The 15607-nt window shown below is 41.4% G+C and overlaps 2 protein-coding genes across 19 annotated transcripts in view; one reads left to right on the plus strand and one right to left on the minus strand.

The window, feature by feature from the left end:
- The window catches only part of CHID1 (chitinase domain containing 1), a 125130-nt gene extending 119283 nt beyond the window's left edge, over positions 1–5847 (plus strand). For all 10 annotated transcript variants that reach the window (XR_014883429.1, XR_014883430.1, XR_014883435.1 and 7 more), the window contains 2 exons: positions 735–2696; positions 4208–5847. The gene's annotated coding sequence lies outside the window, so the exon portion shown is untranslated. The remainder of the gene's footprint in view (positions 1–734; positions 2697–4207) is intronic.
- The window catches only part of TSPAN4 (tetraspanin 4), a 396192-nt gene continuing 380940 nt past the window's right edge, over positions 356–15607 (minus strand). For all 9 annotated transcript variants that reach the window (XM_085224349.1, XM_085224346.1, XM_085224350.1 and 6 more), the window contains 3 exons: positions 9270–9401; positions 7764–7847; positions 356–4920 (listed from right to left, as the gene is read on the minus strand). In XM_085224349.1, the coding sequence (XP_085080475.1) occupies positions 4852–4920; positions 7764–7847; positions 9270–9401 (285 nt within the window). In that variant the 3' untranslated portion in view covers positions 356–4851. The remainder of the gene's footprint in view (positions 4921–7763; positions 7848–9269; positions 9402–15607) is intronic.

A 15607-nucleotide genomic window follows, 5' to 3' on the forward strand; every position in this document is an offset into this window, starting at 1 on the left:
GACAGATGAGCTCTACACATGACAATTGGTTTTGGGTGTACAGCTTTTTGTTACATTATTAAACCCGATCCCCCAGTATTTTCTGAAGCGTTACCTGTATTGACTACCACATAATTTCAGGTTGCCCTTAAGAGGAAACAGAAGGGAGTATAAATTTACCTGGCAATGGGCAAGCTGCGTAAATAAAGAAAAAATCAATAACGAAGGATAGATCAAATCAAAGGTAATGAGAAATGACAAAAAGAAGTATGCTGCTTTTTTTTAATTCAGGTACAGTGCGTGTGCTGGCCCACATGGTATGCATATACTCGTATAGCTGGCAGTGGTTTGTTTCTTAAAAAGAATACAAAAGACATTCTGTTGTAAAGTTTAAAGAATATTTAATATATATTTTTTAAAAATAAAATGTATATTTTCAATTTTGTTCTGTATATGAATGCACAAAAATGTATAATCGTCATTGCAGTGACAAAATCCAAGGAACTGAGGAGATCTGCCCACTGTGGTAAGATACAGGTGACAATCTAAGAGAATTCACAATGGAATCCAAACACAATTTCCCATAGCGAGTCCTGACTTGTTTTCTTACTGTGAATTGCCTAAGTAGCTATGAAGATCATTCACACATAGCACAAATCCTTGTGGACAATGCTAATAATGAGTTGGGTTTTAAAATAAATGCCACAATCAACATTTTTTTTCTTTCTCTTTTTTTTTTTCCTGCTTACCTTCAGTGCCACATTTCTATCTAGCACAGCAATGAAGCCGAGTGGTAAGTGAAGGGCATTAACTTCTTCCATGCTGACAAACTCCTGTCCTGCCTATGAATGGGGGAAGAAGCAGCCTGAAGCCACATGCACTAAGGGCTCTGATGGGTAAATGGAAATCAGCTTGTGAGCAGTGAGGGGGTTGGGTGGATCCACGCTGCAGCCAGATTGCTGATGCTGGAAAATGTATTTGTACAACTCCGGTGCAGTTTCTCCCTCTTGGTTTTACAAATCATACATACAGTGCTGCATTCAATGGTAATTATTAAATGGAAGAATAAACCTGTACAAGTTGATGTAATTTGAGGGGGAGGAGTAAAGAAATACTCATAGAATGCAAACTGGAGTGAATTTCAGTGATTGTGCATTATAATATGTTAGAGCTAAATAATTCTGTGGTACAAGCAATACGATTTGGCTGCTGTTGACAGTTGCTGTGCAGGAAAATAAAAAATGTTTTCTTAAATATATATATATATATATTTCTTATAACTGTGAAGATGAAAAGCCAGAAGTATTTTGGGCTGACTCTAAAAGCTAAAATCCTGGTCTTGCTGTATTCAGTAGGTCCAGCTGTGCACCCCATGCCTTCACATCTTGTTATTAAGCAGAAAGAGCAAGGAGTTTAAATCAGGAGTTCTCTGCCTTGTGCTCTTTGTTGCCTTTTGTTCTGTCTTTAAATGTATTGAGTCCTCCTTCATGTTTAAAAATAAGTGAAAGTAATATGAAAGACCTTGCTATGAAAGTGACAAAAACACAAAAGGAAGCAACTGGAATGACTTCTGTGTTACTCTGCATAAATGCACTATGAGCACTGGGCATTATGTACTACAAGGTAATTGTAATCAACCAATTCCATGTCAAGTTTTACACATTTTCTTCTACATAATACAGAACAATCTGGTTTGGCTTTTTAGAAAAAAGAATTGCTGCTATTACACAACACAGAACAGTCTGACCTTATCAGGAGGAAAAGGATGTAATGCTTTTGAAAAGAAATATGATAAAGCTGAGGCATGTTATAGTCAGTATGTTCTGAAGTTTGAAATTGAATTGTGCTGGTAATGCCTTAAGCACCATAACATCTGCTAGGCTGCATGAAGAGAGTCAATAACATCAAACATAGAAAACAGTCCAGTTCAAACTAGTGATAAGTTGCACCAGCACCTCTGTTGGCAGTGAGTTTTGTTGTTTTTCTTTTCAGTAGGTGCTGCTGTTGCAATGGGTTTTACAAAGTGAATGCTGTTCATACTGTCTGTAGATACATGTTTCTGAAAACTGAGGCAGTTTGTCTTGTTCTAAGGATGCCTAAAGTGTGGCACATGATTAGAGGGAACCAGAAAATGCAATGTGTCTTCCCTGTTTCTCATTTCGTGTTTTTATTTCTGTAGGTGTAGCTGAAAGTCTGCCTAGCAGTCTGCTCTAAGAGTTCAGCATGCATTATTGGGAGGCTCACAGGATGAGGCCTGTGATGTCTTCTCCCTACACCACCATCAGGCGAACTGATGAGTGTTGCGTTCTGCAGAAGCTCTGTTGCACAACGGTTTGCTCTTATCAGCTGAGCCATCGGGCCTGCTGTCAATCTGTTAATTTTTAATGGCTGGGATCACTACAGATAGACTTGTCTACTTTTATCTTTCTTAAAAAATCAATGTTTTATTAATGTGTTCATCATTCTGTTATGCTGCTTTTCAGTGTTGGAAACTCAGAGCTGTCAGCAGAAGCAAACAGTGAGTACAAACTAAGAATCATGGGAAAAACTCACACATGGTACATCTAGGCTACAACCGTTGTCTGCAGTTAAGAAAAATGGAGAGAGAAAGGAAAGGAAAAAACTTCTGCCATTGCTCCAAGAGTGCAACTGTTGACAGGCCAGCCTGGGCTCAAGAAGCAGAGAGCATCAAGCCCATTGTGATTACAACTCCACAAGTAAGCCTTGCTCAAGGCACAGATTGTCTGTACTCTCTGGGATACTCACTGTTTAACTTCAGTCACAGGTTGTGCTCTGTTAACATTTGTGGCTTGCTGGCATGGTAACAAAAGCCTTTAGTGGTGGTGAGGCTGCTATGAAAGCTTGTGATTGGGAAGCCACATAATACATACACAAGTAGTGCATTACTTTCACTTTATTTTGCACAGCTAAATGCCCCATGCTGCAGGGGCTGATGCATAAAAGGGGGCATAAATGAGAGTTAGACTCATTGGTTTTGCAGGTCCAGAGAAGGGTTACTGCTAGAGCTAAGGAGATGTTCAATACTGTAGGTTGGCGAGGCCAACTTTACTGCTGGAAATTGCCTTAAATCAAGGTAAGCAAAATGTCACTTGTGACTGAGACCTGCTGTTGTAAGCACCGTTATCTTGTTAACCTGTGTGCCTGAGCTTGATGCATGCTCCTAGTCTGGCCCAGTAGAAGTGGATGCACTGGGCTCTCTGTGAAAACAGGGCACAGTGGTTGGCTCTCGTCTGTAGCTGAGAGATCCTCAAAAGGCTGCTCCCCCCAGAGCAGGCCAGGTGGCTTGCTGTGATAGCCTATTCCCTGCTATCTCCTTTCCCCAGGATGCTTCGGCATTACCTGGAGCTGGGTGCTGACAGGGAATTGTTTGAATAACAGGAAGCATTTAATTCTTCAGATTCTACAAGGGTCCTGTATAAATTGCTTCAGTTACTCAAGCAGAGTGGGGAATGGGACAACCAGTGGCTGTTTCTTGGCAAAAGGAAAGCAATGACTTAGATTTCTGCAAATTCCAGAAAGTGTGGGCGTATTGTAGCCAACAGCCTTTGAAGCCAGGAGGAGGGAGATGAGTATGAAAAGCACAAATGTGAGATGACTTCAATTCTAACAAGACTGATGTGCCTTGGCTATTGTAAGCATACAGCTGAAAAAAACCTGCTAAGCATAAAAACATCTGAAGTCTTAATAACTCTTAGAAAAATGAGCAATGTGCGAAGATCTTTCCTTAGCAAGGAGAACTCTATCATACCTGTAGCTGATGATATTTCCAGAGAAAATTAATGAAATGGTGACATTCAGGGGAAGGAACAGCTGACAGCATAGCACAAATCTTCAAGCATGAAAATGAGTGATATTTTTTGGCAGACTAACTTGAAACAGAGATGATAAAAAATAAAATCATAGTAGAATGACTGAGGAGCCCACTCACAAGTTGTTTACTGAAATGAAGATACAGCTGAAAGTAATTACTTGTTTCCCAAAGGTATAGCTGATAGTGCCTCCTACAAGAAATCCTTCCTGGTTATTTCAGTTGGAATGTAAAATGGGATAGAAAGGTTCCCACTTTCTGAGATTAGATGCTGGTTATTTTCACCTCCTTTCAGAACAGTGTGTGTATATGAATCTAACATATACTACATATACAGTCAACTATCACCTATATGCCACTGGCAATTAGTAACTGTTCAATATTGTTTTCCCTTAACAGCCAGATCTCACTGTACAGATTCAGATTAAAAGCCTGACTTCGCAGCACATGAAATTAAAAATACTCCTTTAAAAGAACGTATTTCTGAAGATGATCCTCTCCTGGCTACAAAATCATCTTGAGAGACTTGGAGCAAAGGCTGCTTGCTCTTGACATTTCAGCTGTGTGCAAACCGTAGTAAAATGACACCTGCATTCAGCGCGAGCTACTCTGTACCTTCTTTCCATGCTGAAGAATGTGCAGTTTCTACACCTTCTCTTCCAGACTGTGAAATGCTGGAAGGCAACCTGGCTGGTTTCACAGAGGTGGTGTCAGTACAGTATTCTCCTAACGCTGGTTTGCAGATGTGCCCCTCATCAGCAGCTTCCTTTTGCCTTGCCGTAGGCTGCAGGAAAGGAGCCATGGCTGTTTGCAGGTTTTCTTCTGTTCAAAGACAAGGCTGCTTCTTACCTGTGCCAGTTCAAGTACTGAATCTTTCTTTTCTTCCTCCTTCAATAAAATGGGGTGATTCACAAAATCTCCAGAAAGATAGCATTATACACAGTTTATAGTACAAAGAGGGGGAAAAAAGGTCAGAAGAATGAGCATGAAGGAGTTTTCTCCTGTGTCCTTCGGAGGAGAAGCAAAAAGACTGGGAATGGTATCTATGCACAGTAGGTGTCTGCTTTGACTACCTGACAATACATGGTCATTGCAAAGGTGAGTCCAAGAATCTAAGAGAAAAAGAAATAATATTTTTTTTCAGTAAGATAAAATCTTTTGAAACCAAAGAAAACAAAACAAAATAAAGAAGGAGAAGCATGCTTATGCTGGTTTTGTTCATCACAGAAAGACACATCACACACTGCTTTTTCTGCCAGCTCGTGTCCTTGTTTCTGTTCCTAGTTTCTGCTTGCCTTTTATCCTTATCTGTATTGCTGTTTTACAGAATGAACAATGAGGGCACAGGAGAGCTGATTTCTCCATGGAAAGCAGTGACCAGATACTAGGGAGAGGTACATTGAAAAGAAATGTTTGAATGTCTTTTGCTCAAAAATGTTTTATAGTAGCAACCTGCTTGGCTGTGAGGCTGTGGTTATCTCTGTAGCTGTTGTTTTGAAAGACAAGCAGTTTCATCTCTGACCCAAAGGATGCTGTGGTTTACTTTACTGCACTTTACTTTTCCAAGTATGTGTGTGCACAGATCCCTTTGGGGGAATAGCTGGAGACTGTCCCTGCATTAATCATAATCATCAGTGGCTCATCAACAATGTATGTGGCTTTCCTTCTGCTCAGGCTATTCAAGAGAAGCAGAGGTGGCTGCTTCTCCCAGCCTGAATACTGACCTGCTGCGTTGCCTCTGGTACATAATTTCTCAGAAAAGGGGATGAGAAAGACAATCCTGTTTTCCTTCTATTTAAAGTACTTACACTAATTGCTTACTGCTGTTCCTTTACAACAAACACTACTGTACAAATTGTCATTGAGATAAAGGTTTGCCTGACAGAATTTGTTGGTGTGAATTCCATTTTAAGAGCCTAATTAATTTGACCACGTAAATGGTAAGGTTTCCTTAAGTGGTAGATTCCATCGATGAATACTCTTGAAAGAATGTGAATTATGCCTATGCTACTTCATAAATAAACAACAAAAGAAGGTTACATAGTTGTTTATCTTCTTTGCTGACCATGAATATGAAATAAGTGTGAGGCATTGATTAGCTGCCTTTTGGAAGTTGTCCCTAGAACAATGCCTTCTATTTCCCAGCAAAGGAACACCTTCAGGGACAGTTGTGCAATAAAACCTGAGTGGCTGCATGTGTTACACAGTTTCCAGCATGCATGACTGAAGAATATTCTCCCACCACATCTGCTGTACGTCCTTCAAGTTGTGTCACGGTGTGATTCTAACTATAATATCATTAACATGAAAAACAAAAGCTGTCACGTACTTAGGGCGATGCCAACCACATCACAGCAACAACAGAGGGAGCCCAGTTCATGTTAGGTGAGAGTGGATCAAGTCTTTCATCATCAATTACATTCAATCACACAGTGCAGTTCAGGACATTTTGATGAAGGCTTTTCTGTTCTGAGGTATTTTCTCTGTATTTCACAGCACTTGCTGGCAGCATTAATTAGCATTTTTAGATTGTCTGAAATGTTTTCTCCCATTGAAAATTAGTCAGTCCTGCTGGTCAGAAAGCTGGTATTTGCTCTTAAATTCCTTCAATATAATCAAGGTCAGTGAGAAGGAAACCTCTATGGTCTGCTGAGTTTTTCATGCATCTTTTAAAGATTCCTTAAGTGCTGGGTAGATGCTTAAAGGCCTTTTTTTTTTTTTTTTTTTTTTTTTTTTTTTTTTTTTTAAGTGTGGTGACATGTTAGCAACAGAACCAACAGAACCTTCTTACATTGTCTCTCTGCCATATGACCTTGCTGCATGCACTTACCTGTTTCTTGAGCATATCTGCTTAAAACATTGGAATACAGAACAAAACTGTACTGACTTTGGGCCCACAAGGAGTCACGCATTTGCACCAATAAGTTGTAGCCATGGCTTACAAGAAAGTAAGACAGTGTTATCCTGCTTAAGCCAATGTTAGAAAGAGCACAAGCTGAATCCCAGTTTCTGACCCCAGATTCTTTCTTGCTGATCCAGTATTATACCATGCAAAATTTAAAACAATGAGTTAATTTGGAGATACGTGGCCTTAGCCTAGTGATGCCATCCTTTCTGCTCATGCGTTGACTGTGAGAGAGAGGTGCAACTGGAAATTAAACTATGTCTTCAGTGTGGTGTTCAGGAGTGGGACATTATGCTACATGGGGCTGACAAACAGCTGTAAGTGCCAGAGTTCTAGTGCAGCCTTCACATACTTCAGACTAAGGATTGTACCAGCATGGCTGCACTGGGGCCAGAATCACCACTGCTGGATTAAAGATACATACATATATTTAAGAGAATTCTGCACTGATCCTTCTGTGACCAAAGTTAGGCTAGAAGTAACAGCAAGTAAAAATCTTACTGACAACTGTGCCAGTCCTGCCTACTTTCACTGAAATTAGTTGAAAAGGAGTATGGTTTATTGGGAAGGTGGAATTATGGTAGTAACAGCTAAACTTAGAACTTACCCTGGGACTTTGAATGGGCTTGAAGACTTAAGCTACCTTTAGGCTATTTTAACATTAGATATTTAGGCTAAGCTGACTGCACTCTTTGGAAAATTACTGGACAAACACTGGTGCTCTAAAAAACAACACATTCCACCATGATTAGGATTCTCTCTTAGGATGTTGTGGACTACCTCTTCATTAAATCAAGTGTGTGCCTTAGATAAACCACTTGATAAAGTGACTGCTCTGTACAGTGCTTTATAGCAAAGGCAGTATTCCCAGTCCTGTATCTCATGCTCAGTATTCTAACAGAAAGAAAACATAAAAGAGAGAGTTAAGTCTCTCAGAGTTTTAGTCTAACGTGCAAAACTTGAAATTACTAAGTTAGTATTGGGCAGACTTTGTCTGCTTGTTACTTAGTTCTGAGTACTTAGGATTTGAAAATCACTATTAAAGTGTACCTGCACCAGAACTGTGCACAATCCAAAGATCCCCACTGCTAGTAAGTTCTCCTGGAGCCATATTTTCACTGTTTCGTAGCAAGGCTGGAATAAAACAGAATATGGTATTAGCCATAAACACACTGCTGTACTCCCCTGGGAATATACAGACAGGAACGAGCCAGATCACACAAAGCTGCTGGGTACTGTGCTTCATCTTGGCAGTACTGGAGCGAATACAGTGCATTTCTGATTTCAAAGCTTGAGCATGGAGCACTGACTGTAATGCCACCTCCAAACCACTGCACAAGCACTGTTCCATACAAACTGGGACAGTAACTAAAAATGAACAAGCATTGGATTTGGGGCACCTTTCCCCTCTAAAATCCAACTAAAAGCAGTTAGAATTTTAGAACGAGCCGTTCATTTATTTTCCTCCATGTTTCAGGAAAAGTTTATCATGTAATGTATATAATAAAAAAATACATGCACATGCACACATATTTATATACTATATGTATGCATACACATATATGCAATAAACATTATATTATACCTAAATAAAAGTTCCAGTGAGAGCTGTTCAATAGCTTCTCTTGTTGCATGTGGGCTGATTTCTTATCATTTTCCATCAGTTTAAATTGCAGTATGAGTGTTCCTCTGTTATTTTATTTCTGCTTTGAATTCTGCATCAGCTCTAACCTCGCTTTTTTGGCCTGGTCTGGTGGGATGAGAATTGGCCTATGTGAAACCTTTCTTTAAATACTACGCTCTTCCTCTGTAAGACAACCAGAAGTTGTGCCCCACGCCCTGTAAATGTACCTGGGCAAGAGTGTTCTGCCTTCAGTTAGTGGCTTTCATGGCATTCATCGGGGATTAATGCCTACCCTATATGAATGGTTTCAGCCTGGTTAACCTGCACTGATCACCTTGGGACCCTGAATAAAATGCAATAAGAACTTTTAAGTCCTTAAATTGAGAATTTGATTTGGAGCCATATTTGGTTTCAACTCAGCCTCTACCACTGTCAATCCACACGCACGAAATCCCTCTGAAGAACAGCCAAGACACTTTGTACTTTCTTTGCAAAGCACCGGAGCTAGCAAAAACTTCATTTCAATTCCACTTCATCAGCTGGCCTTGCCCCACACCCCAGGCTTACCTGCCCACCTTGCCTCATGACTGCTTAGGCCACACAAAGCTACTGCTATGGCAGTGCTGTTCCAGGCTTGTGTTAGATGTGTGGGCAGCCATTTACCTTCAACTTAATCGAGCAGGTGGATGTGAACAAAGACAATCCTGTCATTTTCCAGCTTACTCTAGCAACATGAAACAACAGCTCAGAAAGCCTTCAGTTCCTAGAAGTATTTAAATGGATGGCTTGATTGGAGGTGAAAAGTCACAGCTCAGCTTCCCACTTAGAGATGATCAGGGTTACATCTCTACCTTATCACCTGCATCACTCTGCGGCCATCTGCCTGCCTGCCCTTTGTATGGAGGCTGCTGAGCTACTGGAAAGCCACTCACCGCTTTCCACCAGGTCCCTGGGGAATGGAGCCCACAGTTCTCGCTGAATTCCAGGCAGCAGGAGTCCGGCACCCGGGTTGTGTTGTACACCTCAAACCAGTCGGTGTAGTTTGAGACTCCACAACATCTGAACTGGAAGAAAAACCAAACAATACTGTAAGGATGATCTGTCTCTGGTGTCTGCTCGTTCCGAGGCAATGGAAGAATCTTCCATGCTTCTTGTTGGATACAAACTGGACCTTATTCAGTGCACTGAATTACACTTGATTACACCAGCAGGGGCTTGACATTTTAAAGAAATGTAGTATTTCCTCAGCTTTACCTACAGAGACTAATGCAGCTAATGTGGAGACGAGAAGCAAAGGCCATATTTGCAGTGGCAGGATGCTGCAGGAGCTGAAGCAGGACAATGCCAGCCACGTACCAAGGTTAAGAGTGACTGCACAGGATTATGATGATCATTTTTATCTTGCTGACAGGAAAAAAATATTTAGGACACAGATACAGCATTCAGGAGGCAAAGGCAATGTGATACTACTTCTAAAATCATGATTTAAGTTAATAAGGCAAACTTCTCTCTGTGCTGATGATCTTTGAAAGCCTTTGTGACTCAGTAAAAGCTTTGTTTCCAACTCTTCTCTCTGGTGCAGCTCCTTAATGTCGCTATTTGGTATTACTAAGTAACAGGACTTCAAGAGTGCACAGAGTGATGCAATGCACAAGGACCACATCAGTGCTAAATCGCAAGGTTTGTTACATTTGTGTGGTGGGATGCAAGTGCAGGAAATGTACGTAAAAGCACAGGGAATGGCTCTGTGATCATCATCCCCTGTGGGAACTGTGATGTGCCTGTGATACAAAACAAGCAAGGATCATTAGCATGTAGATGTATACACCATCTGCCTCTCCTGTGCTAACTCAGATGTAAGAACTTGTAGGTATCAAGGCACTTCAGCACTCGTTTTAATGAGTGAAACAAGGCAGCCTGCATGGCTTTATAGGCATGGAGCTGCAGAGCTTTCAGCTACGGGCAGTACTTCAGACTTTTCCAAGGCTATACCAGCAACCTACTTGGCCCTGAAACAACTTGCCAAGGTCTTCTTTTTAAACCTGATTGTATCTGAGCCCATCCAATGTTTTTCACTTCCATACACAACCTTTTCCTCATGTTTCTGATAACTCATCATCACGCCAAGTTCTGCATCACCAGGAGTTAGGACCTAATTCAGACCCTGGTATTTTGCATGGTCCCAGAGAGTTTTCCCTCTGAAATAATGGGTTTTGTGGACATTGAGGGGCCGGTAGCTGTGCACACACCAGAGTTGCCATTCAAGACCAATAGAGGGCAGAGGTGTCACACGCTGCCTTGCTCATCCTACACTTCTTCAAGTGCTCACAGAATGAGGCCTACGATACAGCCGTCTCAGTGCTCACAGTGCTGAGCTTTTTCATCCAAATAAACAAAATTCAGATTTTTCTGCTGGAGTAGCACCTCCCTAAGATTCTGCTCAGAATTCTGATGTGGTCCGTGGCAGCAATCAAGCTTTAGCTTGTGAACTCAGAAATGAAACATTCACAAGCTGTGTTTTCCACAACATGATTCAAAAGGGAAAAAAAGTTTGTGGCTTTTTTCCTTTATGTTCCAATACACAAGGCAGCAGTTCATAAGCAAGCGGTCCCAAAAGCAGATAGGAGCAGTATAGAACACAAACCCTTACTCTTGAAACATGTGGCATATCTGGAAATCTTACAAGAAGGTCTCACAGGCTGTCATCATTCACTATCAATCAGCTCCTCGGATAGATGAAAGTGACAGACAGCCTGTCTGTCAAGCAAGCCTTGAAAACGTGGCTCAGACATGATGCAGAGAGTGAAACAGTGAGGTCTGAGGCATTTGAGTAATGTTCTGGCCAAACACAGGTGACGCAAGTGTGCACAGATCGGAACTGAACCCCTTCTCCCCAAAATTTTGCATGGATGAAGGTGTCAAAGTCCGACAGGCTAAGGTAATGAAGCGTAGGTTTTGTAGTCTTGCAGCTCAGCTGAAGGAGTTAAGAACAAATGTTCCTACGGGACCTGCAAAGCAGACTGTGGCAAGGTCTAGGATTGCAATTCCTAACAGTGTCAAACTCTCCAGTAAGCCAAAAGGTGCAAACAGAAGGCAGAGACAAATTTGACCTAGTCTTGGTCAACCCATTCCATGCCAATGCAGGTTCTCTGTGTAGTGTATAAAAGCAGAGGATTAAATATTGCTATTCACCTGCCACTGCTGACAGTTAAGGCAGTCCCAGCAAGAGGAGAAAAGGCTAAGAAGAGATCAAGGGTGAGAAACAGAATGAAGCTGCACAAGGTTTGTGGGACTGGGAGAAATAATGATAACACATCAAAGAAGATGTCATGCCCTTGGAAAACAAAGAAAGGATGAGCAACGGAATTAAGCAGTGGCTCATACAGAATCCTAAAAACAAGTACTAACACCAGAGAAAGTGGAGAGCATACAGGCAAATAAGCAGTATTCAGTGAAGACCGGGTCAGGTGAACAGCATCTGCAGGGAGCACTGGCCCATGGCAGCAGGTCAATCAAGAGGCAAGAACAAGGAAACAAGCTGCAGTGGGTTTGAGTGAGTCATCAGTACAGATCCAGATCGAAGCCTAAAAGACAATTACAAACTATTTCTGCTTATTTTGGTGAATCTAGACTGAGACACTTCAACAAGGGGCAATTTTCAGCAAATGTCAGATGCTGTCTTGAAAACAGCAGTAATTTTAGGACGCCTTGACTCGGGCACCTCAGATCATTTGATGCTAGGGCTTGTAGCTGTGATAGAGCATATGTAATTAGGTGTAATTGTGCACATCTGCATGAACAAATGCAGGTACTTACGGCACAAGGTGACAGTCAGGTAGGAGACACACACACACTGCACACTCTCTGAAATGAGCAGAAAGCTTGTCAAATGCCTCTGTGTCTCCAGCCTCCTGCTGCTGAACGTTTCCAGGAATACTGATGAAACACCGCTGTTTGTTTCACATGTTTCACGTGGAATGTTCTTTCTCCTGAAATATCAAACCACTTTTTTTTCCCCTCCTTTTTAAAGAGGCATCGATCACTCCCTTGTATTGATTCCGGGGGCTCTGAAGTGGCACATTGGTTCCCAAGCACTCAGGACACACAGAGCTGCTCAGCCCAACGTGCTGCTGCAGTGTTTTTTCCAGCCAAACTGCATCCAGTGGCACTCTGGTCTCTGTGCTGCACTTCTGGAATGCAGAACTGCTTGCAGATTGCTTTATTTTTGCGTTAATCAGCAATTACTGCTTGGGATACCTAGGGCCAGGAATTAATGTGAAACACAACATTTCTATCTCACTGCAGTGGAAATATGAAGAAACAGATTACTGTATGGATTTTATTGGTATTTAATACCAGCATTGGCCGTGCAAGTGACAGGGGCTTGAAGTTTTATGATCTTTGAAGTCCCTTCCAACCCAAGCCATTCTATGATTTTATGAAATTCTAAATAGGTCTTTTTTTTTTTTTTCTTTTTCCTACCAATATTTCACAAGAGCAGACAGGTTGGGACAGGGTTTTTAAAATGAATGAATAAACTTGACCGTGCAGACACCCAGTCCTTGCCTCGGTCCGGTTTTAGCAATTACTGATTGGTTTTGTGAATGTGACAGAGCAGGAAGGACAGGGTAGGGTGCCCTTTTCCTCCATCACTGTAAAAAGTAATGAAAAAGATAATTACAATTTGAAATCATATAATGTTTAATGGATTTCTGGGATTACTTCAGCTGTTATGCCACGGTATGTTTTGATCTAACACTGAACAGGGTGGAGGGAGATTGGGTCAAATTTTGTTCTCAGTTACAGTGGTCTAAACAGACATGAAAGGCATCACACAGCAATAAAAGTGAGCTGAATTTGCTCACTTTGGTGAAGCGAGTGCTTTTCCTACGAGCTACTCAAATTACTGCCTGGTTAGTTAAAAGGAGAACTATTCCAATATTGATCACAAAATTGTTGGGATGAAGCAACATTTTAAAAATTAATGCCTGTTTCTCATTTGGATCTAATGATCTCCACGTGGAACTTCACCTAGTCCTGGCTAGTGAGGATCATAATGCAGGTCAGGATAACTTACATCCTAAACTATCTACATTTTAGTCATGTTTAAAAAAAAAAAAATTTGTATGCTTTTGTGGTCTTCAGTCAGGATGTGCAAAAGTCACCTGCTCATGCAACAGATTCTTTAACAGTTTGAAAATCCATTGAGAAAAGGCAGTGAGTTTGGCAAGCTGAAGGTATTAAAAAGAAATCAATAAAGTGTTCCAATTTGAAACAGCACCCTGATCAAAAGGCTGAACAGCGCTGCAGAATGAGTCTAGAGCTTTCCCTCTAACACGCTTTGCATGTGTACATGTGTGCAGGTGAGCCCTACTCTTTCACTGGTAATCGGAACAGAGCCAAACCAGTAGTCCTCCTGACACCTGGGCCTGTGGGACCTCACTGTTCCCTCATTCCCAGTTCCTTATGATGTGTATCCTTCTTTTAAAAAGAGAAAACAACTGCTTAAAGCACAAAAGCTTCAATGAAGAAAGGCCTCCACAAGAATAGAAACGAGATTGCCAGAACCCAGAAGAAACACAAGAATTACCATTCACAAGTGCCTGTGTTTGCACCAGATAGCCACACTCTCTAGCTGTGATCAGCTATTCCCACAAAAATGGCACCTGCTCCACGTGGTTCCCCTTCTCTATGAGGAAGGTGCCATACACAGGAGGGGATGGTCTCTAAGCTACCAGGAGGAGGCCTGAAGAAGTTAAAGCCCCCTGTGGCTGAGTGCTTTCACCACAGTGCCATCTTCCTGCTCAAACTCAGAATCCTAACTTTGCAAAGAAAGGAGTGTCAATGAGGAGGGGGGGGCAAAAGAGGATCATGGGTTCTGCTACTGTCATGTAGTATTTTACCTTTTTTCTGATGCTCCTGTTGTGATGCTATCCACATACACACACAGCCCACAGCTCAACCAATGACTGATGTCTACTGGGTCCATAAAAAGAATCCGTGCTGAGACATTCTCCTGCATGGCAACACGATTAGTTCTAGTGTGGGGTTTTTGAGAGCTGTCTTTCAGGAGCCAGAATGAAAACAGCACTTCTGGGCTGGGACCTTCCCTTCCTGAAGTCCCCTGTATGCTCCTAATCCTCCTATCAGTGATTACACTCTACTGATTAGCAGTGTAAGAGGTACCGATTACTACTGAACACAAAAAATAATACTTGGCATTTACATAGTGCTATTCAAGTGTAAAGTGCTTTACATAATTAACCATGCTGGGATTGCCTTCACTGCACCACTGCAAGTCTATTCCAAAATACTTTAGAAAGATACATGTGAAAAACTACCATGCAGAGCAGTAAATATGGATCTCTGGGAGCATTCTGCTTTTGTCCTCCGTGCCCAGCACTGGGAGCATGCTGACTTTAACACTACATCAAGTCAGTGTATGGGAATTTCAAAGTTGCCACGTTAGGAAAGAGTGATGTACCACAGCTGTAGGTGGCACTTCCCTGCTATCTTCTGGGCTTCCAAGAACTAGCTGCCATCTGAAACTCAAAAGACCCCCTTTACACACTAATAGGTTTCAAAGGCCAAAGGAACCATTAAAATGATCTAGCATGGTCTGTAGCAATACATACACTACAGACTATCAAGTCCAACCTTGTCACTCAACAAGACCATTTCTTTAAAAAAAAAACCCTGCACACACCTCAGAGGAGGATCCAGCATCCTGCTGCACAGTGGCATCTTACCATCAAATATTTCTATTGTACGGTTTTAGCTCTCAGATCAATAGCAGCATCCTCTGCTTTCAAAAGCCATTTCCCTTCCTGTTCTCTTTAAGGTCTGCAAGTAAATGACTACTTCATCTTTTGCTGGTTATAGAAAGCATTTTTAATTTCTCATCTCAAAGTAAATCTCCAAAGTTCTGATTATTCTCGTGCAACTTTCCTGTATCCCGATCAATTTGTGAACATGTTGAAAAAAAGTTGGGTAGGAGAGCTAGGCATACCTGTATATACTGATACACCTATTTTACTGAAAGTAGGCAGGAGCCTGGGTTTTATGTCCCATAAATCCTCCATATAATTCCTTTCCCCCCACATTATACATAAACTATTAATTCCTCTGGGTGTATTAATATTTACTTCAAATTTACTGTATTAATATTTCCTTCAAATATCTTAGTAAATTTTACTACATAATAAAGTTAGAAGTAAAGCTTCTGTATTTTGTTTGAAATAAGCAATTACATTAACCATTTTCTCTGTGT

Source organism: Meleagris gallopavo, chromosome 5, assembly GCF_905368555.1.
Source record: "Meleagris gallopavo chromosome 5, MGAL_WU_HG_1.1, whole genome shotgun sequence".
Taxonomy (NCBI): domain Eukaryota; kingdom Metazoa; phylum Chordata; class Aves; order Galliformes; family Phasianidae; genus Meleagris; species Meleagris gallopavo.